This window comes from Eumetopias jubatus, unplaced genomic scaffold (assembly GCF_037043125.1).
Source record: "Eumetopias jubatus isolate StellerSeaLion01/CBP00866 unplaced genomic scaffold, mEumJub1_p1.0 scaffold_9, whole genome shotgun sequence".
In the NCBI taxonomy this organism is placed as follows: domain Eukaryota; kingdom Metazoa; phylum Chordata; class Mammalia; order Carnivora; family Otariidae; genus Eumetopias; species Eumetopias jubatus.
The window spans coordinates 127068225-127093232 of NW_028274815.1; the positions used below are offsets into that span (position 1 = coordinate 127068225).

A 25008-nucleotide genomic window follows, 5' to 3' on the forward strand; every position below is an offset into this window, starting at 1 on the left:
TAGCTCTGTGTCTCTCCCTCTTTAATGTGCATAATAGACTCAGCCGGGGACTTTGTTAAATTTCAGATTCTGATCCAGCCTAAGAGTCTGCGTTTCTAACAAGCTCCCAGGAGATGCCGATACTCTGGTTCACCAGCCCCTCTGAGGAGCAAGGGGCTAGCTTGGTGTTTCTCAGATTCTCTTGTGCATCAAAATCACTTTGCAAGTTTTATTAGCATGCAGATGGCAGGGCCCCACTCCTAGATTGCTGATTCAGTAAAGGTTTGGTCTGGGGCCCAAGAATTTGCATTTCTAACAAGTTCCAGCTAATACCGATGCTGTTGGCCCAGGGACCACACTTTGAGAACAAGGCTTCTGCACTGGTTTTAAACCTGGCTGCACACCGGATTCTTCTGGGAAGTTTAAAAAAAAAGTTTAAGGCTCATGTCCAGATCCTACCCCCAGAGAATCTGATTTAATTGGTCAGAAGTATGACCCAAGCAATGGGATTTTTCTAAAGCTCTCGAGATGAATTTATTGTGTACCCAGGATTGAAAACAGTTGTTCTAGGTGGTGAATTCCTCCAGGACAAGGACAGTTTTTTATTCCTATATATGTATTCAAATTATTGTTCCTGATTAGCACACAACTCAGTCTGTGACTCATGGTAGATCCTTAAAAATTATTTATGGGTGGGTAGGTAGATAAATGGATGGAAGGGTAGAGGATGGATGGATGGAGGATGGATAGGTGGATGGAGGATGGATGGGTGGAGGATGGATGGGTGGATGGAGGATGGATGGGTGGAGGATGGATAGGTGGATGGAGGATGGATGGGTGGATGGAGGATGGATGGAGGATGGATAGGTGGATGGAGGATGGATGGGTGGAGGATGGGTGGGTGGAGGATGGATGGATGGAGGATGGACATGAATCAGTGGAGGATGGGTGGGTGGATGGGTGGGTGGATGAATACAGAGTGGTCTTGAGGAATCACAGATAACTTTAGGCTGGTATTAGTTTTGAATCCTTAGTAAAGTTTCCTTAATTTCCCCCTGCCTTATTTCCATATCTGTAAAATACAGATAATAACTTCCTCCTTGGGTTGTTATGGACAGTGATAGAGATAAGTCTCACGCAGTCCTTAGCACAGTGCCTGACTTATGGAAACCACTTGTGAAATAGGAGCTATCATTCGTTACTATTCAAGGGAAAATTGGATTTGAATTGTATCCTGTCTTCTGGAAGGAAAGGAAAAAATGTTACAGAACTAAGAAAAAAAACCTATTCAAAATACAAAAAAAAAAAAAAATGCGGATACATTTTGCAGAAGCCAAAGCTATCATCTCATTAAGGGTTTCCTCTGAGAGGCGAGGCCGTGCCCACGGGGCAAGTTGGGCTGTCTTCTCTTGGACCTCCCGCACCTCCTCTGCCCTGGGCACGATAGGGTCTGATTTCCCGTTCCCGTCTCATGGGTTCTAGCCTGGAGCTGGCACGTTTTGATTCATCTCATCCAAGCCAGGTGGAGCTGCCCAGACCTCTGCCAGAGTCCTCACCTGCGGAGATGCAGATCAGCTTCACCTCTCCCACACTTCAGCCTTTCCCGGCTGGCTTCCTGGGGGCCCTAGCACCCAGAACAACCTCTACCTGAATAGAACAGAAATCCCCCTCGGGGGGTATTGGTGTAGTGTGAAGGAAATTGCCAATCCCCTCTTTATGAGAAAGGGCACTGATGATTATTCATTATTGAACACCTTCCCTGCGTGAAGAGCTCTCGCCCCGGAGGTGTCTCCGGGACTCCCCACCTTCTCCAGCCACTCTCTGCAGTATGTGGGTCCCACCTCTCCTGTTGCTTACCGATTTTTCTTTAAAACAGTTCCCTTTCGTATGGAGGTTCCTCAAACAGTTGAAAATAGAGCTACCATATGATCCAGCAATTGCACTACTGGGTATTTACCACAAAGATGCAAATGTAGGGATCCGAAGGGGTACGTGCACCCCAATGTTTATAGCAGCAATGTCCACAATAGCCAAACTGTGGAAAGAGCCAAGATGTCCATCGACAGATGAATGGATAAAGAAGAGGTGGTATATATACACAATGGAATATTATGCAGCCATCAAAAGGAATGAGATCTTGCCATTTGCAACGACGTGGATGGAACTGGAGGGTGTTATGCTGAGTGAAATAAGTCAATCAGAGAAAGACATGTATCATATGACCTCACTGATATGAGGAATTCTTAATCTCAGGAAACAAACTGAGGGTTGCTGGAGTGGTGGGGGGTGGGAGGGATGGGGTGGCTGGGTGGTAGACATTGGGGAGGGTATGTGCTATGGTGAGCGCTGTGAATTGTACAAGACTGTTGAATCACAGATCTGTACTTCTGAAAAAAATAATGCAACATATGTTAAAAAAAAAAAGAAAAAAGAAGAAGATAGCAGGAGGGGAAGAATGAAGGGGAGTAAGTCGGAGGGGGAGACATACCATGAGAGACGATGGACTCTGAAAAATAAACTGAGGGTTCTAGAGGGGAGGCGGGTGGGGGGATGGGTTAGCCTGGTGATGGGTATTAAAGAGGGCACATTCTGCGTGGAGCACTGGGTGTTATGCACAAACAATGAATCATGGAACACTACATCAAAAACTAATGATGTAATGTATGGTGATTAACATAACAATAAAAAATTAAAAAAAACAGTTCCCTTTCATTACATTCATTTTAAAAGGATGACTTAACACCAGTTCCAGAAATGAAAAGTTATGCCTTTGATAGTCTTGCTGTGGTTCTAATACACATTCAGATAAATCGGTGATGATTTAAGTAGAAGAGTGTGTATTTAGGTGTCTTCTCAAATCTTCATACTCTGGGATATGCTGGCCTTGTTCCTTTCAGTCCTCAGGAACACCCCTACAAGGGACAGATGCCTTGTTCACTGTCACATAGCCACTCAACGAGGGTCAAAACTGGGGTTAGCACATCTGGACTCCTAATACAGTGCTCTCTCCTGCTGTCATTGTCTCCGGCCTGGGAGCACTTTAAACCACCCATACAGAGGGGATGAGCTGATTAGGTTAATAGCCTTGCACCTTTCGTAGCAAAGACCTGCCTCAAGACATCTTGCACTAGAAACGGTCTCGTCTCATGGGGATCACTTAGAAGTGGGCCTCTGGGGTCCAATTAGGCAACATAATAGTGGTTGCAGCTTTCAGAATCATTAGCTTCTTAATCCTCCCAGGGAGAGGTAAAAAAGTGTGAACATTCAAATTGGGCTCCTGGATTTAAGTGGCTTAAGCAAGGGCCCCAGGAGGATGGAAAGCTAATAAGCGCTCCCATGTGTGGGGCCCTTAACGCTTGGCGGCTACCTGCCTTTTGCAATGCTAGAAGCAGCCCTGTGGGTATGAGCTATTGCTCCATCTTGTGGGTGTGGAAACCAAGGCTTAGAGAGAAGAAGTGACAGGCACAAGGTCATACGGTTATCTTGCAACAGAGCAGGATTTGAATTTGGGTCTGACCCCTTAAGCCCATGTGCTTTTGGAGGGAAGAACGTTAAACTGACCAATTAGATTTGCGTTGTAGATCTGGCCCACAGCAGGTGCATGAATGCACAAATGAAGGAACAGCGTATGAAGGCCCTTGCACGAGTTTCTTCACACAGTCACGTGTATACACAGTCACCCTCAAGTGTGCATTCACACATATAGACCTAGCTTTAGTTGCCTTATTTTAAAATTTGGATCTTAGGCCTTGCTCGTGTATATTGTCTTCTGGGCCCCATGTGCCTTTGAGTTTGTGACTTCTAGATTGGGGATTTATTTTTATGAACCTGGAGTTGTGATACTTATTAATGATTTGCAGTTTTTCAGTAGCCCGTAGTCCAAACTCCCACCACTCAGAAGTGTGGTTTCCTGGCCTGCTGTGTCAACCTCACCTGGGAGCATTCTTTTTTTCCTTTTAGGATTTTATTTAAATTCAAGCTAGTTAACATATACTACACTATTGTATTAGTTTCAGGGGTAGAATTTAGTGATTCATCCGTTGCATATAACACCCAGTGCTCATTACATCACATGCCCTCCTTAATGCCCAACATCCAGTTACCCCATCCCCCCACCCACCTCCCTCCTGCAACCCTCAGTTTGTTTCCTATAGTTAAGAGTCTCTTACGGTTTGTCTCCCTCTCTGTTTTCATCTTATTTTTCCTTCCCTTCCTTTATGTTCATCTGTTTTGTTTCTTAAATTGCACATAGGAGTGAAATCATATGGCATTTTCTTTCTCTGATTGACTTATTTCGCTTAGCATAATACCTTCTGGTTCCATCCATGTCATTGCAAATGGCAAGACTTCACTCTCTTTGATGGCTGCGTAATATTCCATTGTGTGTGTGTGTGTGTGTGTGTGTGTGTGTGTGTGTGTGTGTGTGTGTGTATACCGCATCTTCTTTACCCGTTCATCTGTCGATGGACATCTGGGCTCTTTCCACACTTTGGCTCTTGTGGACATTGCTGCTCTAAACATCGGGGTGCACGTGCCCCTCCGAATCGCTATGTTTGTATCTTTTGGGTAAATGCCTAGTAGTGCAATTGCTGGGTCGTAGGGTAGCTCTATTTTTCACTTTTTGAGGCGCCTCCGTACTGTTTTCACCTGGGATCTTTCTTGGCCTACAGGCTGGGAGTCTGCATTTTCACAAGATCCCAGGGAGTCCTGCTCCTTATCATCTACTTGCTTCCTTTGCAGCTTGTTCTAACTGTAGTTAAGACTTATTTGCATAATCCTTTGTTTGCCATCCACCTTCCTCACTGAACAGGAAGTTCCTGACTGCTTCAGCTCATTGTTATAAACCACTTCCTATCACATGCCTGGTGCAAGTAGGCAATGAATAAGCGAATGAGTGAGTGAATGAATGAATGAGCTCATTCCAGAGGCTTTGGCCATCGGTTTAGCTAATCCTCCCTCTATCCATGGGAAGCTGGGGAGGAAAAGGAGACTGAGAGTTTTAAATTCAGAAGTAAATGGAGGAGGCTGTCTGTCCCTCCCACCTTGAGAGCTAGCTGTCCCATTTTATGTGTCAGCCACATCCCCCAAAACACATGGTGAGGCTTGGAGATTGGCTACCTTGGGTCAGGTCCCTAGGGCTGCTTTGGCCTCTGGCAACGTGGATATAAGTGATGCCTCCATTGACCTCAGCCTCATCTGTCATGGCAAGTTCAGTGGCACTAACAAGATTGAGAACAAGAAGCTGTGGTCCACGCTAGTCTATCAGGCTCCAGAGCCCACCAATAGGAGTGTGGGCTGCTGCAGCTTCTGAATGTAGTGTTTCCAGCACCCTGAAGATGCTGGGGGCTCACTTTGACGAGTGGAGTGCAAGGGTCACCTGCCCCTTGTGCCAATGGCCCCGTGTTGGTGTTGGGGTGACCCTGAGAAGTATGACCTCCTCTAGATGGCCAGCATGCCTGCACTCCCGCTAACTCCCACTGCTGGACTCTGTAACGCTTTGGCATCGTGCAGGGACTCATGACCACGGTCCCCCCACCGTCTGCCCCCCTGGCAAACCGTGGTACCGTGGTCATGCTGCTGGCCAGGGCTGTGGGCAGGATTGTTCCTCAGCTGCATGGAGAGCTTGGTGGCCTGGCCTCCCGTGTCTCCAGCCTCAGTGGGTCTGTCTGGCTCTGACCGCCATCTAGAGAAAGCTGTCAAATACAGTGGCATTCAGAAAGTGGCGAAGCGGGGCCTCTGGGGGATCACCAAAAGACATCCTGGGCTACACTGAGGACCAGGATGTCACCTATGACTTGAACAGCGATGTCACACTGGGGCTGGCATTGCCCACAGGACCGCCGTGTCGGGCCCACTTCCTAGTATGCAGATGGTGACAACGTCAGGCAGGCCTCCTGGTCTTCATGATCACAGCCTTGGACCACAGCAGGAGCACCAGATGGAGAGAGAAGCTCTCTGCTCCTGGCAAGGCCCTGCCCTACCTCTGCGCCCAAAGCACTGAGCATCACCGTCCTTGACACAGTCCCACCCAGGCCCTCTGAAGAAGGGAAGGAGCTTGAAAGCCCCACCTTGTCACATGCCATCAGGATTCCCAGTGAGGTGTACGCCATCCCCACCTGGAATAAAAGGCAGAAGGGAGGGCGACAGGTAGGGAGGAAGGAAGGGGAATCGTTGCATATGTAATGTACTCATTTTCCAGGCTTCCCTGCCCCCAGGTCTCCTGGGATGAAAAGTTCAATACCCTACCAGTCCGAAAAGATAAAAGCCTGTGTTTTTCAGAAGTCCCACAGTCTGCAGAAGGCAAATCTTTTACTGAATACCCGTCTCTCACTTGCACAGTCGTCTTGGAGGTTGCTGGGGCGGGAAGGGGAGAGGATTGTAGGCTCGCAAGCAGGAGAGGGAAACCTACCCACGTGGGGAAGGTAGGTTGCTCAGCAATTCAGAGCAGAGGAAGCAGAAGTGAGGCAAACATGCAAATCACAGCGCGGAGATTGGGGCAGAAAGACGCTTCAAATTTACAGAATGCCAAGTTCATCTGAGCCCATAGGAATGTTTCCATAAGATGTGATTTTTATGAATATTTACATATTTATTTAAGAAAACATATTCAAAATGTTTAATTCAGTAACTTATGTATTACTAAATGTACTGAGATCATGGGCTTTTACCCATAATGACATTGTGGCTGCTTCCGAAGGAGGCCGTTCATTTTCTAGCCCTGGGGGAGGCTGAGGCTGGGGTGCTGGAGGTTCTGCCTGGGGCAGCGAGCCCCAGCTAGGGAAACTAGCATTGAGTGAGCACCTACTGTGTGCCAGGGGCTATCCCTGGCATTAGAGCACGACTGTTCTTGACACATAGTTAGAAATGTATTTTTACACTGCTATTCAGCTCACACACGCACACACACATGCCTGTGCACACCCCCCCCACAGCACATTCTCACGTCTGTAACTGGAACAAAAGTCTCACCCAAACCCTTTTTACTCTGGGCAATACATGCTGCTATTGTCTATTTTATTGTCTAGCTCTAGCTGTTGCTCCCTGAATGGGCTTCAGGCCTCCCACCCTCGACCCAAGGGTTTGGGACCCCAACAGAATTTGACTCAGCCAGGGTGGCGGTTTGGGGAACGGACTTGGGACTCACATGGCCCTGGGATTCACGTCCCAGTTCCAGTGCCCACAGGCTGTGTGACTTGAGCAGCGTCCTTAGCCTTGCCCAGTTTCTTCCTCGGTACCGTGGGGACAGTGACATTGCCTGCCTTGTAGCACTGTTGAGGGGACTGAGTGAGGTCATGCCTATGAGCGGTTAGCGCAGGGCCTGGCACGAAGTGAGCTCCTACGTGGACGCTAGTTGCTCTTTGTTACAGTGAGGGTCAGCATGGGCTGCAGCGCCCTGGATCCAGGCCACCTGAGTTCAGATCACGGATCCGCCCCTCCTGACCCATGGCCTTGGGTGAGTTAAAGTCTCTGTGCCTCCAGCTCTTCACCTGTAAGGTATGAATAGAACCCCCTCATGGGGTGATTATGAGGATTAACAATTACTGATCAAGGTAACAGACTTAGAAGAGAGCGTGGCACATAACAGGCACTGGATAAATGATGGATGTTATCATCATCTCATTTAATCCACACGCATCCTAGTGGGATCAATTTTTCCCCATTTCACAGGAGGGAACTCTGAGGTCTAGAGACTCTAGGCAAGCTGCCCAAACTCTCACTGCTACTGAGTGACAGAGCTGGAATTGCAGGTTGCTGTTCTGAGCCTCCAACTTCAGGGGTGAGAGAGGCTCGGAGCTCCGGAGACCTTGGAGCATTTCTCAGGAGGCAGACGTGCCCCCAGCCACGTACCCCAGGACATAGGCACTGCCCTGCACACGAGGGAGTGTGAATTGGCAGGTTGGTACAATCAGAAAACATGTTATCTAGTATTTTCCAGGCCTTCCCCGTGAGGAATTGAGTTGCAGTGTTCAAGATGACAGAGCACAGTCCCCAGTGGACTGTCCATTTGTAAAATTAGCCTCTTGAAAATCTCCCTCCCAGCTTAATTCCATCACCTGTTCGTCACCTCTTGTATTATTATCTCCCAGTGACAGTCACATGCTGTGGGCCCAGGGATACACTTGAATCAGCTCAGGCCTCTTCTGTCTTCCTGCTTCACACCCGAGCTGGAGCCTAGGAGATGAGCCAAGAGGTGCCTTCCCCTGAGTACTGGGGCCAGCCCCACCTGAACGCCCTGGACCGAAACTAGGGTGGGAGAGGAAGAACATCAAGATGTCATCAGAAGAAGGGAAATGAATGTCGGATAATCAAAATCAGCTGGTGTCTGCCATTCTTGGGTTCTTGGGGTTGCCTTTGAGGCAGGGAAGGAAGCAGTTCTCCATCCAGGAGTGGAAATGGCACCAGCCTGGGAGTCAGGAAACCTGGTTCAGGTCCCAGCTGTGCTGCTCTCTAATTATGTGACTTCACCTGAGCATGTTCTTTCTGTCCCTTTGGCCTCAGTGTCCCCATCCATGCAAGGGGTAAGGGGGAGTGTTCTACTCTGATGTTTCAAGATGCTATAGGCTCTTTATGTGTAGTCCTTCAATTAGTACCTGGAGACAGAAGTCACCCAGAAAGGGTTTTCAAGAAGGAAAGTGCTCAAATGTTGTGCCTCGGATGAGCTTTTGTGGTTGAGAAAGTCCCTGGCAGCAGTTCTCTGAGTTTCTTCCCACTCAGGTCAGCCTCTAAAGTCACAGCTTCTGTGGGTCAGCACTCTGACAGCTAAAGCCCTTCCAATTTTTCTTTTCCCTCCAGGCATCACCACATCGGCCTCTCCGAGTGTGTCTCAGCTCTTCGCAAGGTGAGCACCCCGGCCCGGCTCCTTCTGCCTGGGTGTCCCTTTCTCCCCCTTGCCGGGCAGAGGCTCTGGGGTCAGAGTCCCAGAGGGGAGTCCCAGCACCAGCACTTCCCCACTAAGCCACCTGGAGCACGCAACTCCACCTCACGGGCCTCAGTCTCCCCATCTGGAAGAGGGGGACCATCACGATGCCTGCCCCATGAAATGAGCTAGAACATGTCAAAAGGGCTTTAGGATGGAGCCTGGAGCAGAGCGTTGCGTGTTGGCTGTTTTCTCCCTTCTTCTCTTTGTTCTCTTTGTTAGTCTTTCTTTCTCTTTCCCTCCCCTTCCTCTCCTTTCCTGGGCAGACCCTTTCTCAGTTCTTCCCGTCCTCCCTTCATCCCTGCCTCCCTCCTTCTGCCCCTTCCTCCTTCCTTTCTCCTCCCTTCTTCACTCTGTCTCCCCCTTCCCTCCCTGTCCTGCTCTCTCTGCCTCCCTGTCGCCTTCATCCCTCTCCTTCCTCTTTCATCCTCTCTTCTGGTACCAACACCCACCCAGCACTCCTTCAGGCCACGTTCCACATGGGACCGCGAGTCCCGGAGATGGGTGAGGCGGGGCCCCTGCCCTCGGGGAGCTGCCCATTGAGGGGAGGAGACAGGCCAGTAAAGCAGAGACCCCCTCACATGGGTGGGCAACATCACTGTGCCACCAGCGGTGTGCAAGGGGCAGAGGGAGCTCCCTGGTGGCCACGGCTCACTGAGAGCTGTCGGGGAGCTGCCAGCCTGCAGCCCGCAGCGTGGGAGGCCCGGTGGTGGGCCCAGCCTGGTGGCCAAGGTGCCCTCGGTCTGGAGGGTCCGCTCCTCCAGATGTGGATGTGCACTTCCCTTGACAACACCGGAGAAGCTGCTTAGAAGGAGCACACTTTCTCGGCCTTCCTTTCCCTGCAGATGTTTTGGGGGTCGTTAGTAGCAACAGAGGTCTGTCAAATGTATCTCAACTTTTCTTCAAGGCCTTGGGGTTCTGCTCCTCTTTCTCGAGGGGGAAAGGGCTTCTGATGGGAAACCGGAGTTGAGTGCCTTCTAGTTCCAAGGACAGGTGTAAATTGGGAGCAGGGTCAGATAGGGTTCTGTGCTCAGCACTAAGTGCCGACCCTCGGCATTCACCCTCGGGCACTGCACCGAGCAGGAGACTGGTGGATGAAACCGTCCAGGACTGGGTCGGGCGTCTCCAAGTCAAATGAGTTTGTCACACGCTTTGGAACAAGTTCCCCAACCCTCTATCACAGTAGTAGTTGAAAGGAAAGAGGGACAGGAGAACATCTTTTTGTAAATTCTGTAAAGTTTTGTACCTACCTCCCACCTGCCATGAGGCTTCTTATGGAGGAGGAGTTCCGGAAACGAACAGGTTTTAACTAAGGAGATGTAACCAGAATGGAACCCGACCTGGAGTTGGGGATCTCATTACCATCTACTGGCAGGCTGTCTGGTTAGAGCAGCTAGATACGGGATGTTGGGTGCAGATGGCCCTAATGTCCAGGTGTGGGAGCTCACAGGAGAGACTGGCACCAGGGAGTGGTGAAGGGCACGGCCTCTGCATCAGCTGTGCGCGATTAGTAGGTTCCTTAGTCTCTCTCGGCCTCCGTTTTCTTATCTGTAAAATGGGAGTAGGAGTAGTAACTGCCTCCAGGGATTGTCATAATTGTTATGAGGTTTAAATGCGCCAATACGCCGAAAGGAATTAGGACAGTGCCTGGTACATAATAGGCACAAAAATTTTTGGCTGTTTTTATTACTAAAGGAGGTGGACCCTGTAGGGGCTCTTGCAGATGGAGTGCGATAGAGAAGTGGCCGCTGCTCAGATGGGTTGATAAAGTCATACAGGGGTACAGACCTAGGCTTGCTAAAGCTTCTGCTTTGTAGGGGTGTGTGTGTGAGAGAGAGAGAGAGGGAGGAAGAGAGAAGCCTCATGGTTTGAAAATAATAGTGATGAATCCAAATTTTAAAAAATCAATAACTGCACTAGCCAAAGAAATTATATCCGTGGATCCATGGACCACGTATGGCTCCTGGGCCACCATCTTGTCCCCTTCCTGCTAGAATAACCCACCTTGACTTGACCTATTGCTGCCTGTAGGGCTGAGTCAAGCTCAGTCCTCTAAGTGAGAAGCAGCACAGTTGCAAATGTGGACTCTGTAGTCAGAGTCCCGAGTTTAAATTCTAAATTCCCCCACTTTCTAACTGTGACTCCAGGTCTCTGAGCTGTGGTTTCCTCTTCTCAAAAATGGGAGTTACAAGAACCCCTACCCCAGAGAGCTGATGTGAGCATCCAGTGAGATACACTGCATGCATCAGGTCTATGGGACAAAATCCGAGCCTGTGGTAAGAACACAGTGATTGGAAGCACTCGTTACAGATGTCTTAGGAGGTGGACCTTTAAACCCTAGGCCTTTATGGAACCTGTCATTCACCATGGAGAGCAGAATCCATTTGTGTCCCTGCGTTGCATGTAACAGAATATAGGCTCCAGCTGATGTCAACCCAAAAGGACTTTTCCTGGAAAATCGGGAGTAGCTTCCAGTGTAAGTGAAAGCAGAATAATCAGACCTTGAGAAAGACCAAGAAAAGGACAGCTTCTGGGATCCAAGCAATAGGAAGGAATGAAAAGACAGGGTCTTTGGAGTGTAGCTGCTGGAGGGAACTCTTCAGCCCAAGATTTAAATTCCCAAGACAGAATCTGATTGGATGCTCTTCCCTCACAAGTCCCCCCCTTGGCTAAGAGCAGGACATGCTCTTCCATCACAAGTCCCCCCACTTGGCTAAGAGCAGGACATGCTCTTCCCTCACAAGTCCCCCCCCTTGGCTAAGAGCAGGACATCAATTGGGAAGGTGTCTAAGGGCAGATGAGATAGGACGGATAGGCTGCAGTCATCAGTGGCGTGGACCCAGTGACGTCACACGACAAAGGCTTATTTCTTACTCACTGAAAGTTCAGTGTGGATTAAATGAAGCTCCCCAGGGCAGGTGTCCTCTACATGCTGACGCGGGATCCAGGAGATAATCCACACTATAGGTCTGCTACCTCAATCTTGACAGTTGCCACCCAAAGAGGAGAGAGGACAGGAGGGTCGCAGGGGATGGTTTTATTGGCCAGAACTGGGAGAGGCTTATACATTCTGTGGGGCAGAATCTGGTCCCATGGTGGAATCTGACTGCAAGGCAGACAAGAAATAAAATCTTCCTGGTGTCCAGGAAGAGGAAAATGAAATGGGATTTGATGAACACGTAAGTTGTCTCTGCCCTGGAAAGAGCAGGTACCCAAAGGAAAACAAGGAGGAAGGGATGCTGCGCTGGGTTTGGATTAATCTTCTCTCTTTCCATGCAGACCTTTCCCACACGTCCTGCCCAGCCAGCCTGCCACAGCCATGGCAGCCTACGGCCAGACACAGTACAGTGCGGGGATCCAGCAAGCTGCCCCCTACACCACCTACCCACCTCCAGCGCAAGCCTATGGAATCCCTTCTTACAGTGAGTACCAGACCAAGCCCTGGCTTTTCCGCTGGGGTCCCCAACGTCATGGTCTTTCTTCTGTCCGGTTGCCTCAGTTAAATGCAAAATGGCAAATGCAGCCAGCCTAATTTGGGGTTGGAAATAGAGGGAAAAGACAGACATATTTAAATATGGTTCTAGTTCAACGAACTATATCAAGACCTCTTTTGATTGCAAGACTAAGAAACTTAACCCAAGCTGGCTTAGGAAAAATGGAAATTTAATGATTCACATACTGAGAAATCTAGAGGTACAGTCAGCATCAAGTATGGCTGGATCCAGGTGCTCGGGGGCTGCCGGGAGTACCACATCCTGCTCCAGGTTCGGATGTTTTCCTCTGAGTTGGCGCCAGTCCCACACAGGTTCTTCCCAGGTGGCAGCAAAGATAGCGCCTGTCACTCCGGGTCTGTATCCGTTCAGCTCAGCACACCCGGTGGAAGGAGAGTGCCTCTTTCCCAGCAGTTCCACCGGATTCCCCCGCAGCCCTCGCTGGCCCAGACTGGGTCATGTGACAACGTTTCAGTCTAGGCCAGGAGGTCAAAGTGTGAGAAATAAGGAGGCTGAAGCACGTGGATCGTATCTGAGGGAGAGGGATGGTTCTCTCAAAGGAAAATTAATGGATGCCAGGAAGACGAAAACAACAGACCTACAGGCCTTGACTGTGAGAACCTTCCTACTAAGAACCAGAGAATCAGGGAACCTGGCCCACCACCCGAGGCTCACCTGCCCCTGTCTGTACTGTTCAGGGTTCTCCAGAGAAGAAGAACCGATGGAATGAAGATATCTTATGTCTCTACATCTATATCTAAAGAGAGAGAGGTATCATAGGAATTGGTTCACCCAGTTATGGAGGCTGAGAAGTTACAAGATCTGCAGTCGGGAAGCTGGAGACCCAGGAAAGCCAAAGGTGTCATTCCAGTTTGAGTCCAAAGGCCTGAGAACAAGAGGGCTGATGGTGTCACTTCTGGACTAAAAGCAGACAGGCCCAAGACTCAAGAAAGGCTGACTTTTCAGCTCCGGTCTGAAGGCGGGAAAAGACCCATGTCCCAGCTCAAGCACTCAGGCAGAAGGAGTCCCCTCTTACTCAGCCTTTTTGTTCTATTTGGGTCTTCAGTTGATGAGATGAGGCCCATCCACATTAGGGAGGGCAATCTGCTTTATTCAGTCTACAGATTCAAATGTTAATCTCCTTCAGAGATGCTCTCACACAGATACACCCAGAATAATGTTTGACCAAATGTCTGGGCACGTTGTAGCCCACGGAGGGTGACACGTAAAATTAACCATGACACTGCCTCTGGCTGTTACTCATGATAGTCCTGCCCATTTTAACTGATGTACCAATCAAAAACTCTTTTGGTAACAAATGACAAAAACCCAGTGTTAATTAGCTTAAGGAAATAAGGGTGTTTATTGCAAACACAGCTGAACATCTTAGGGTACTAGCTTCAGGCAGAGCTAAATCCAGGTACTCAAGTGATACTATGAGGCATCAGTCTCTCTGCTTTCCTTTGGAAGGTTAAGCTTCAGTCTCAGACAGGCCTTCCCACTAGGGTACCAAAGACAGCCCCAGCAGTTCCAAGTTGTAACTCCCCCCAAAAGAGAGCTTCTCTCATCCAGGACTTTCTGCACCATCCTGGGGATTCCTCCGACTGGACTTCCAAAGCCATCGCTGACCTGGACACTGGGGCAGAGAAGATAGAATGCTCTGGATAGGCCACATTGGGCCATATGGAACCAAGAGAGCAAACTCACCCAAGAAAAAGAACCGACCTGAATGTGAGGTAGGGGAAGAGGAGGGGACAGGTAGAAACCACAGATGTCTAGTGGACAGAAGGTAGGATTGGTAGGCAGGAGACCTAGCTTCCAGGCCCAGCTGCCTCTGATCTCCCCATGCCTCAGTTTCCTCAACTGTTACATTAATATCTCATGTCATCTTCCCAACCAGATGGTGTGGCTTGAGTGCAGAGACCCAATCTTGTATTTTTTCCCCTCCCTTTTCTCCCTCTCTACTTCTGCTCTGTTCACGTGTTCATTTATCATTCATTCATTCCTTCATTCCTTCATGACATTGGGTCATGTGCTGGGCACACAGAGGCCAACAAAGCAGAATGGGCCCTCCCTGGAGCTTATAGTCTGGAACAGAAGCTGAAAAGTGAAAGCCAATGGGTAATGTGGGTAGCTCTCTTAACCTATAAAATACACTTGGCATTTTAAAAATTAATTGCCAATTTTAAAATGTGAAATGCTAACATAAAAATTTATATTTCTAATGTCTTTAAAAAGAGAGATGATCAGGCAACACTGAGCCCACAGTTTTTGTGTTGGGAATAGGTGGCCCTGAGTAGGGCTGACCCCATTAGCCTAAATTCGTCATGCTCCCCACCCAGCCCACATGACTCATTTGAATTAGCTGCCGGTCCCCTGAAGACATTTGAATTTGCACCCCCAGCCTAAAGGGAGAAAAAAAATTAAAGATGTAAAAATCTTTATGTGTTTCAAACTATGATGTGTGATACAGGGAAGAGAAGTAGGTCATGAGAAAGAACAGAAGAAGGAAGACTTCATCCAGGATCCAGCATCAGGGAGGTCTTTTAGATGAGGAGCTGATTCAGCTGAGAACTGAGACAGCATCCAGGCAGGGGGATCGCCCACGGGAAGGCCCCTGAGATGGGGAGGAATTTGGCGAGTCCAAGAAGCCCCGGAGCTGAAGCACAGTGGGGGCTGAGGTAGGAGAGATAGGCAGAGCCCTCAAGGCCTGAGAAGGGTTTGGGATTTTATTCCAAGTGAAATGGGGGAACTCATTGGCAGGTTTATAAGCAGAGGGCTATATTCTACAATCTGGGTTTTTTCAAGATCGCTTTGGTCACCGTGGGGAGCCTGGATCGGAGGGAAGGAAGAGGGAAGCAGTCAGGCCAGTGGGAGACCAAGGAAGCAGGTGGACGGGGTGATGGTGGAGGCCTGGGGCAGGACAGTGCACAGACTGAGGGAGACAGCTGCAGGAGCAATTCTAGAGATAGGAGTGATGTGTCCTGGGAGAGCAACAGGCCAGGCATTGGTAATAGTCCCCAGCGTGGAGTTGCTGCCACCCTCAGTCCCTCAGTGCTCTGTGTCCTTACCAGGGAGGGTAAATAAATCGCCCAGGGTCGCCCAGCTGGTTGGTGGCATTTAACCCAGGCAGCCTGGCCCTGGAGTCCAAGCTCTTAACCACTGAGCTCCGCTGCCCAAGCCTGCATCCCGTAAATGCTGGGGGATTACCAGTGACAGACCTCCACCAACAGGTGTGGGCACCATTTCCAACTTTCTGTCCCTCCTGTGCTGGAAGACTCGTGATATAATCACCCTAAGTTAGCCCAGCTGGCTGACAGCCAGGGAAAATGAAGCCATATTATTTTTCGGTGTAAAAGAGAAAAGTAGCCTTGTTCCCAGACAAAGCATGGCAGGTGGTAAGAGCACATGTCCTGGGCTCACACGCCACCTCTGCCACTTGCTGGTCCTAACACACTGGGCAAGCCATTTCTGTTTCCTCATTCATACAGTGGGAGTGATACCAAGTCTGGCCTCCTCACTGTTATTGTGAAGATTAAATGAGACTGTCTGTATCAGAGGTCAGCTGCCATTTTCTGTAAAGGTCCCGATGGTTATTTCTGGCCTTGTGGACCATACAGCCTCGGTCACGGCTATTCAACTCTACCACCGTAGTGTGAAAGCAGCCAGACAATATGTAAACGAATGGGTGTGTCTGTGTTCCAATAAAACTTTATTTACACAAACAGGAAGTGAGTCAGGTTTGGCCCACCAACCATAATTTGTCAGCCCTTGACCTATATGAAGGGCTTAGCTCACAGGGCTGGCCCAAGGGAAATGCTCAATCAGTGCTGTAGGGGCCAGGCTGCCACACACACCTGGAATGTTCATGTCACTGAATAATGACAGGTAAGATGAAAAGCTGTTTTCCTTCACATATGCCTGTGCCCAAGCAAGCAGTGTTTGTTCATTGTCTGGACAAACCTTGTTGAATCTTGTTAGGAAACTTTTCTCATTGCTGCTTGGCAAATAGCATTATTTACTTTTGTTGAAACAGCTTCAAGGAAATAACACATTTGAACAGACTAGAGGGAAGGAGGTTAGGGGTATTGAATATGTTTTTCCTCAGTTTATTATGCAACATTTAAGACATCTGTAAAAGCATAAAGAGTAATACTGTAAATGCCCATGGACTGACCATCCAACTTAAGAAGTAAAAAACAAAAGGTTATTTTCCTTTCTACTCAGAGATAACCCACATTCCTGGATTTGACGTTTATCATTCCTCTGCATTTCTTTAGGTAGAATAGAGGTCAGCAAATTTTTTCTGTGAAGAGCCTGACAATAAATATTTTTAGCTTTGCAGGCAATACACTGTCTATCACAACTACCCAACTGTTCCATTGTAATGCAGAAGGAGCCATAGTACGTAAATCAATAGATGTGTCTGTTTCAATAAAACTTTATTGTCAAAAACAGGCAGTGGGTCACTTTTAGCCCTGGGCTTATGTAGAGTATTATTTTGCATGTTTTATAATTTTATATACATTGTTTCTTTTAGTAGCCATTCTTTTTTTGAGAGAGAGAGAGTGCAAGCCAGCCCGGCATAGGGGTGGGGGGGGGCGTGGTAGGAGGGGCAGAGGGAAAAGGAGAGAGAGAATCCTAAGCAGGCTCCGTGCCCAGCATAGAGCCTGACACGGGGCTCAATCCCACAACCCTGAGATCATGACCTGAGCTGAAATCAAGAGTCGGACGCTCAACCAACTGAGCCACCCCGGTGCCCCTAGTATCCATTTTTTTGACACTTGCTTTTTCTACCCAACGTGTGTCTGTGAAATTTATCCCTGTTCATGCATGCTGCTATAGGTCATTCATTTTCACTGATGTATAATATTCCATTATTTGACTGTACCACAACTTGTTTATCTATTATACCCAGAACTTAATCACTTAAAACAGCACTCTGATATATTATTTCTGGGCTGCTTTGGGTTGACTGGATGGGCTTTCTGCTGGTCTCCCCTGGTTTCTCTCATGCACCTGTATTTGGCTGGCAAGTCGGCTGGCATGGCTGAGCCTCTCTTTCAACCTGGCCTTTAATCCTGTGCTTGCTCACAGCATGCTGGTGTCAGGTTTCCAGAAGGGCAGAGGTAGAAGCTTCAAAGCCACTTGACGCCTAGTCTCCAAAACCCCCATCACTCAGCCACTTCTACCAGTCAAAACAAGTCACAAGGCCAGTGGAGATTCTAGGAGTGTGAAAATAGACTCTACCTCTTGACAAGAGGAGCTGCAAAATATTGTGATTGTGTTTTTTCAATCTACCTGAGTACATCTGAATTTCTTAACAAAGAAGGAGGAGTCTGCCCAAACAGGAAGTTAATCTGTTGGCATCTGATGGTGGGTGACATTGGAAACTCAGGAACCAAGAGAAAGAACTCAATACTCTGATCACAATAGACTTCACCATGTCTGTCTTATAGAATCCTTTGACATCTTCCTGTTCTGCTCAAGAGAGAACAGTGGGCCAGCCTCAGTGCTGCCTCTAAAATGCAAGGGTGGGCTTTTCTTCCAGAAAAGTTTCTGGGGATTGAAAGCAGGGACTTTCCTCCTCCTTTCCTTTGCTCCCCCATGGTTTGGAATTATTGTCTTCATTCACAAGACTGAATGGGTGAAAAGGAAGGAACCACAGTTACAAAACTGGCCCCAGAACTAGAAATGTCCTTTGAAGAGATGTAAACAACTTTAAGATACTATTTGACACCTGTAAGATAAACAGTTTATTACATTTTCAATAAAGACACAATATGCAGGCTACTGATGATGGATCAGGCCTCCTCCCTCAATACAGTCCCTTCTCTAGCCTGTTGCTCATAGAATTGGTGCCTGTGCTTTGGGGAAGCATGTCAGACTTTGGCTGGAGAGGGGACACATTTTTAACTGTGGCTTTTGGAGAAACAGGTTTCACACACAGTAAGAGTGAAAGTCATCTTTACAGAGGAAAGATGGTTCATTTGACACATTCCCCCCAAATCCTGCTGGACATTACCCATACATGGCACTACTCCATAGAGTAGGAGGTTGAAAACTCGCTACCCTCAGAGCCAGGCAGGAAGCACGAAGCTGATTGCATGTGCAGAATATGAGCCTCTCTTGACCTGCCTTTCCCTTCCCCACTTTTGACAATGTCCTGGGATGTAAAAAAAAAAAAAAAAAAATACAACTGCAACGAAAAAACAGCACCTTAAAACCAGCATTAATGTCTCAGAGACAGTGCAGAATTTGTGGTGACCTGGGGAACCTACAGGGACAGTCTGTCTTCCCATGGGAATGCAGGCATGGTGTTGCTAGACCGTCTTGTTGCTCAATTGAAGCCATAAGTCCAGATTTTTTGGTGAAATCTCCTGATTTTTAAACAAAAGCAACTCATTTCAGGTTTTCCTTAAAAATAGGCAGGTCAAGCAAAATACGTCTATAGACTAACTTTGCCTGACAAACTACCAGTTTGTAGCTCCTGGTTTAGACGCTGATAAAATTGTGTGCTCTCTTGACTCAGTAGTTCTTCTGTAAGTGACAGGGAAGCATCCTAATCATGTGTCCCCGGTGCTTCTTTTTCCTCCTTCCAAGGCATCAAGACAGAAGACAGCTTGAACCATTCCCCCAGCCAGAGTGGATTCCTCAGCTACGGCTCCAGCTTCAGCACCCCACCCGCTGGACAGAGCCCGTACACCTACCAGATGCACGGTCAGTGTGGCGCTGCGGCCCCTTCCTGTCCACATCTAAGGCACTAAGTTAGGTGGTCAGTCATTCATTCATTTACTTGCCAGATTTCTTGAGCACCTACTATGTGCCAGAATCTATCTCGAGGAGTTAGAGCGGCAGACAGAACAGAAAAGATATGAGATCTGCCCTCATAGCAAGTACATGGCAGGAGGGAGAGAGTGGCAATAAACAAGGCAACAAATAAACCAGCTGATTTTGGAAGAGGTTGAATGCCGTGAAACAAATAAACATGGTGTTTGGGTAGAAAATGATGGGCCATTGAAGGGTCAGGAATGGTGAGATATGTAATTGTGGAGGGAGTCATCAGGGAAGACTCTGAAGAGATGACATTGGACAGAGACCCGAAGGGTGATGCGGAGCCAGCCCTGTGCAGACCTGGAGGAAGAGCATTCCAGGCAGAGGGAATGGCCTGTGCAAAAGCTGTATGCGGGGAAAGGTCTTGGTATGTTTGCGGCACAGAACGGAGACCAGTGAGGCTGGAGCGGGGTCAGGTGATGTGGGACGAGAGAGTCTTAGAGAACAGAGCCAAATCATGCAGGGTCCTGAGGGCTGTGGGAGGAGCTGGTTTTGATTTAAGTGTGATAGAAAAGGCAAGACCCTCGTAGACTCAGAGAAATGCCAGATGGTGGGAGTTTGGGGCAGGCAGGTAAAGAAGCTGTAATTCCATGCAGGAGATTCAGCGCTCCCTGTCACCCTAGGGTCACCTTAGGGAAGAAAACTCCAGTGTGTAGTTATTCCCATCCCACGGCCCCTAAGCAACTGGCTTACTGGATTCTTCTGTCCTCACCTCCGCTCTTTGACCAACTAGGACCCCTTCCCTTCTTACAGCCCCTTGGGAGCTGGGATGTTGGGGCTGATGCGTGGAGTAGAGGGTTGGTGGCAGTAATTTGGGGGATCCTCCTCCTGGTATTTTTTTCCTTTGATGAAAACTGGTGAAAATGACCATCAAGGATCTGAAAACTAATATGTAAGAATGAAGGAGTTATGACAAAGCTGTGGGCTAATGAGTGATTGTACTTCTCTTTAAAAAAAAAATCTATTTGCAAGTCTTGTCACTTTATCTTTTTAAATTTTTTATTGAGGAATTAAGGAAACGATAAAGATGGATACCAAGGGCAGCTTTTCAGGGAAAAACATTGCGAAGGGACAGCAGACGATCTCGGAGTATGTGTAGAGAAAGGGACTGATGCGCATTGATGCCCGGCCTGTGCAATAGCTTCCCCGTAAAGGCCTGCATCAGAGTTTGCTGGTGACACTGTCAGCTAACACTGACCACACACTTACCCTGTGCCACATGGTGTTGTGGGGATCATCTTATACAATCTTCATGGCCAAGTGTTGGTGCTGGTTTAGATTTTACTGCACATGCAACGAGCCTCTTAGTGGTCTGGCAGAATCCTGTCCCCCAGCCTCACCCAAAGTCCATGCACGCTCTCTCGCTCTCTTCTCCACTTCTGCTGTCACCTCTGGCTCCCCACAGCAGCCTTTCTGAGTCCCACTGAAGGGTATGAGCTGCTGGGACCCATCTTCAAGTGGGAAGTGAATTTTGGCACCAATCCTGATAATAAAGACTTGTGCAGACATGAACTTGAACTTGCGTTTGGATCACTCTCAGGCCAGTGTTTACTAGCTCTGCAAATAGAGATAGGACTTACTGCCTCAGGACTTCCAAGGCTGTGGAGGTTGAAGGGCAAACACGTCCCCCTCCCCCATTCTGACACCCACCTCCCGCTCTGCAGGATAAGAAGTGTGTTCAGTCATGTGGGGTGGCTCTCCATCCATCATTCTTTCACTGTGTATTATTGAGTACAAGTTCTATGCCTGGCACCCTTTTAGGCCCCGGGGGGCACAGCCGTCAACAATGACAATCCCTCATAGAGACAGACCATAATCAATTAACAAATAAGCAAACTATTACTAATTTTGATAGAGCTTGTGAAGGACAAAGACAGGGCGGTGCAATGGGCAGTGACGAGGGAAGTGGTGGTTGGTATCACCCAGGTGGTTAGGGAGACCTGAGTGATGAAAAGGAGCCAGCTACTTGAGCACCTGGAGGCTCTCCCAAAGGAGAATCATGAATCTGGGGGCAGTGAGTAGGGAGGATGAGATTGGAAAGCAAAGCGGGAAGCACCCGCCCCGACCCCAGACCAGGACGTATAGAATATGTTATTTCTTCTCTGGTCCTTACAGGAGCCCCATGCAGAGGGTACCATCACCTCTGCTTTACACATGATGAAAGCGAGGCTCGGAGAGGGGAAGTGACCTACCCAAGATCACACAGCCAATAAGTGTTCAGAGCTGGGATTCAGACTTGGGTTTCTAGAATTCCAGAGCCTATGCTGTTTCCTCCAAGTGCTATTTCCAGGACTCCTTCGGGACTCTGTATAGCATCCTAAGCTGCGTATACACCATACACTATTCCCCTTAATCCTCCCAATAGCCCTATGACATAGGTTCTATCATTATCCCCATCTTACAGATGGGGAAGCTGAGGCACAAATTGGTAAAGTAACATGCCTAAGGTCACGTGGTGGTGGCAGTGGGATTTCAAGCCAGACGGTTTTACTCCAGAGGCCAGGCACGCAACCTCCACACCATCCTGCCCTCCCTCCTTTCATAGAACCTTCTAGAAGACAATTCTTCATGGATCAGCCCTGGCCTACACCCTACCTCCCCACCTCAATCCCCACCAGCCCTTCACAAATTGAAAAACATCACCTGCTCTGTTCCCACCCGACCATGGGAATAATCCAGGTTATTTTCTTATCGTCCTTGTGGCCCAGATGCCAGAAGGGCTGTGGCAGCAGCTGGACTCTGTCCCAATTAACTGCCTTCAGTCTAATGCTAATGGCCATAAGCTGCTCATGAGACAGCCCAGGCATTTTGCAAGCCTGACATATTCCTCCTTAAGTATTTTTTTCAAACACAAACACACAGAACGCTCACACACCATGCCCATGTGCTTCCTATTAACTTTTTTTTCAAGTTGTTCCAGAGGAGAAATAAACTCTCAAACTACTCCGTGTGTGTTTCAGAATGGAAGATGTCAGCTGAGCTTAGTTTTTCAGACAAGGAAGGGAATGAAGAGGGGACCCGAAAACATGAATAGAGTGAAATTGGTCCGTATTTAGAAGCTGGGATAAGTTTTTCTCCTCTCTAGGAATTAAAATCATAATTTCATAGATGCCAAAAAGCACCCAAGCAGGGACCACCCCATCATTTTACAGATGAGTAAACTGAGGCACTGCCATGGAGTGGTTTGTGTAAGGTCACAGAGCAAAAACATTAGATAAGCTGGGATGCCTCCCCCAGGTCTTTTTTTTTTTTTAAGATTTTATTTATTTATTTGATAGAGACACAGCGAGAGAGGGAACACAAGCAGGGGGAGTGGGAGAGGGAGAAGCAGGCTTCCCACCGAGCAGGGAGCCCAACATGGGGCTTGATCCCAGGACCCTGGGATGATGACCTGAGCCGAAGGCAGATGGTTAACGACTGAGCCACCCAGGCGCCCCTCCCCCTAGGTCTTCTGCCTACTCTCATAAACTTCCAGAAACTTCCACGGGGTCATCACCCCTCAAGGCCCTGGTTTGAGATCTGTATCTGTTTGGATAACACTGCTCCTCCACCAAACGTACAATAAACGTAAAAGAGAAAAGTTCACAGCACTCGTTCAGCCTTTGCTTGGTTGTTTATTTTCTTTTTTTAAGTTCACCCAAGGGTTTTTGTAACTGAAATGTATTTCTTACGGGTTTGATTTTTTTTGTTGTTTCTTTTCGCTTCTCCTGCTGAAACCCTGCTATTCACAGAAATGGCCCCAAACAATTAAAAAGAAAGGAAGAAAATGTCTTGAGAGTGTATTGTAAGAACTTGCTGGAGCCATGCAGGGGTTGAGAGCCCAGACCTGGGCTGCAGTCAGGCCTTGCTGTGTCCCACACGCTCGATGAACTTGGGCGAGGCACTTGACTTCCCCGTGTCTGTTCCCTCACCTGTGAGCTGGCATCCTAGCAAAAGAGATGACCTCATGGGACTCTCGGGAGGTCTAATTGGAATGATTCCTGACCACATCAGAGGAGGTCCATAAAGGCTGGGTGCTCTTTTTATTATTCCTGTTATTTATTTTTTTTATATAACATAGGCATTAAAAGCAGTAACCCTGAAGTCAAGCGAAGTGAACTTCCCAGTTCTGCAGTGGACCAGCTTGTGACACTGAGCCCGTTCCTTCTCAGTATCTCAGGTTCTTCCCCTATGAAATAGGATACTGATAGTACTTACACATGGAGTGCGACAATAATTAAATGAATTAATTAATGTATGTGACATATTTAGAGCAGCACCTGGCATAAACTAAGTGCTCTACAAATGTTAGTTGTTATTACAATTGACCTTTGAACAATAGGTTTGGACTGCAGCGGCCACTTACATACAAACCTTCTTCCATAAATACAGGACAATCCTATAAATGTATTTTCTGTTCCTCATGATTTTCTTAATAAGTTTTCTGTTTTTAGCTTACTTTATTGTAAGAATACAGTGTGTAATACATATAACATGCGAAATGTGTGTTAATTGACTGTTTATGTTATTGGTAGACTATGAGTAGTTGTTCTCTTTTTATCATTTTATTTTTTTCCCATCATGATAAGCATACTCTGTAGTAGTTAAGTTCTTGGGGAGTCAAAAGTTAAATGGGGAATTTTAACTGCACGGGTTGTTGGCACCCCTAGCCCCCATGTATTCAAGAGACAATTGCCCTGCTATCCTAATTTCAGGTCTGATGGTCTGTGTTCTTCCCAAGTTCACCTGTATTTCCTGAACTCTCAGTTTTACTAAGTAGTCCTGGTAAGAGGAAAGAGGAATGTGAATTTGAGAGACTGTTGAGTCTTTCACAACAGCATAAACTCCCCTTCTGGTGAAATCTGCATTACAGGGGGACTTCAAAATAGTAGGAGAGCTCTTCAGTGGGGATTCCTTTTGTATTTACCAAAGGCCATGAAACATTAATACCGAGGCTCAGAACCCAGCATGAGCTATTGAGGAACATGGGAAGAATGTGATTCGGGGCTGGGTAGGAGAATTAAAAGCCTAGCAAAAGGGTTTGTAAGCCAGTGATCTCAGCCAGAGGCTTCAGGGGCCAGTTCGTGGGGGATTTTTGAAGTCTAGCATGGTTTCTGACACCAGAAAGCTTCGTGACTTTGGACAAGTCATTGAACTTTCAAGATCTGTATCTCACAGCTCTGGTGTTCACAGATGCTCACTGAAAAAATAGAGAGGTCGGAAAAGTTCATGGTCAGCTGCATCAGATACATTTGGTAAATAGTGAGCAGCACAGAGTTAAATAGATGTCTTTGCTGCAGGACTTTTCAGATCCTTTGCAGCCTGATAATGCCTTGTGGCTCTTCAAGAATGGAATTCAGTAGCTCGTTTTTTCTGGGTAGATTGAATAGGAACCTTCTCTTCAAATGACTCCTCGTACTCAGCAGGAAGTCTTGGCTGTGATGGTCCTTAGAGCCCTTTCTGTGTTAAAATTGTTTGAGTCTCTAATTTAAAAAAATAAAAAATGGTGAGGGGCGCCTGGGTGGCTCATTTGATTAAGCGTCTGCCTTCGGCTTGGGTCATGATCCCGGGGTAGTGGGATCAAGCCCCGCATCAGGCTCCCTCCCTGCTCAGCCAGAAGCCTGCTTCTCCCTCTCCCACTCCCCCTGCTTGTGTTCCTGCTCTCACTATCTCTCTCTCTGTGTGTCAAATAGATGAATAAAATCTTTAAAAAATAAAAATAAAAAATAAATAAACAATGGTGAACATGCATGTATTTTCTTTTTAATGTATTTTAATAGTTTGTTTTTGCAGAGATATAATTCACCT

General features: G+C 47.8%; 1 protein-coding gene across 2 annotated transcripts in view; it reads left to right on the plus strand.

The window, feature by feature from the left end:
- Positions 1–25008, plus strand: part of EYA2 (EYA transcriptional coactivator and phosphatase 2) — a 180961-nt gene that overhangs the window by 5417 nt on the left and 150536 nt on the right. For both annotated transcript variants that reach the window (XM_028122012.2, XM_028122013.2), the window contains exons 2-4: positions 8773–8818; positions 12176–12318; positions 18991–19107. In XM_028122012.2, the coding sequence (XP_027977813.1) occupies positions 8773–8818; positions 12176–12318; positions 18991–19107 (306 nt within the window). The remainder of the gene's footprint in view (positions 1–8772; positions 8819–12175; positions 12319–18990; positions 19108–25008) is intronic.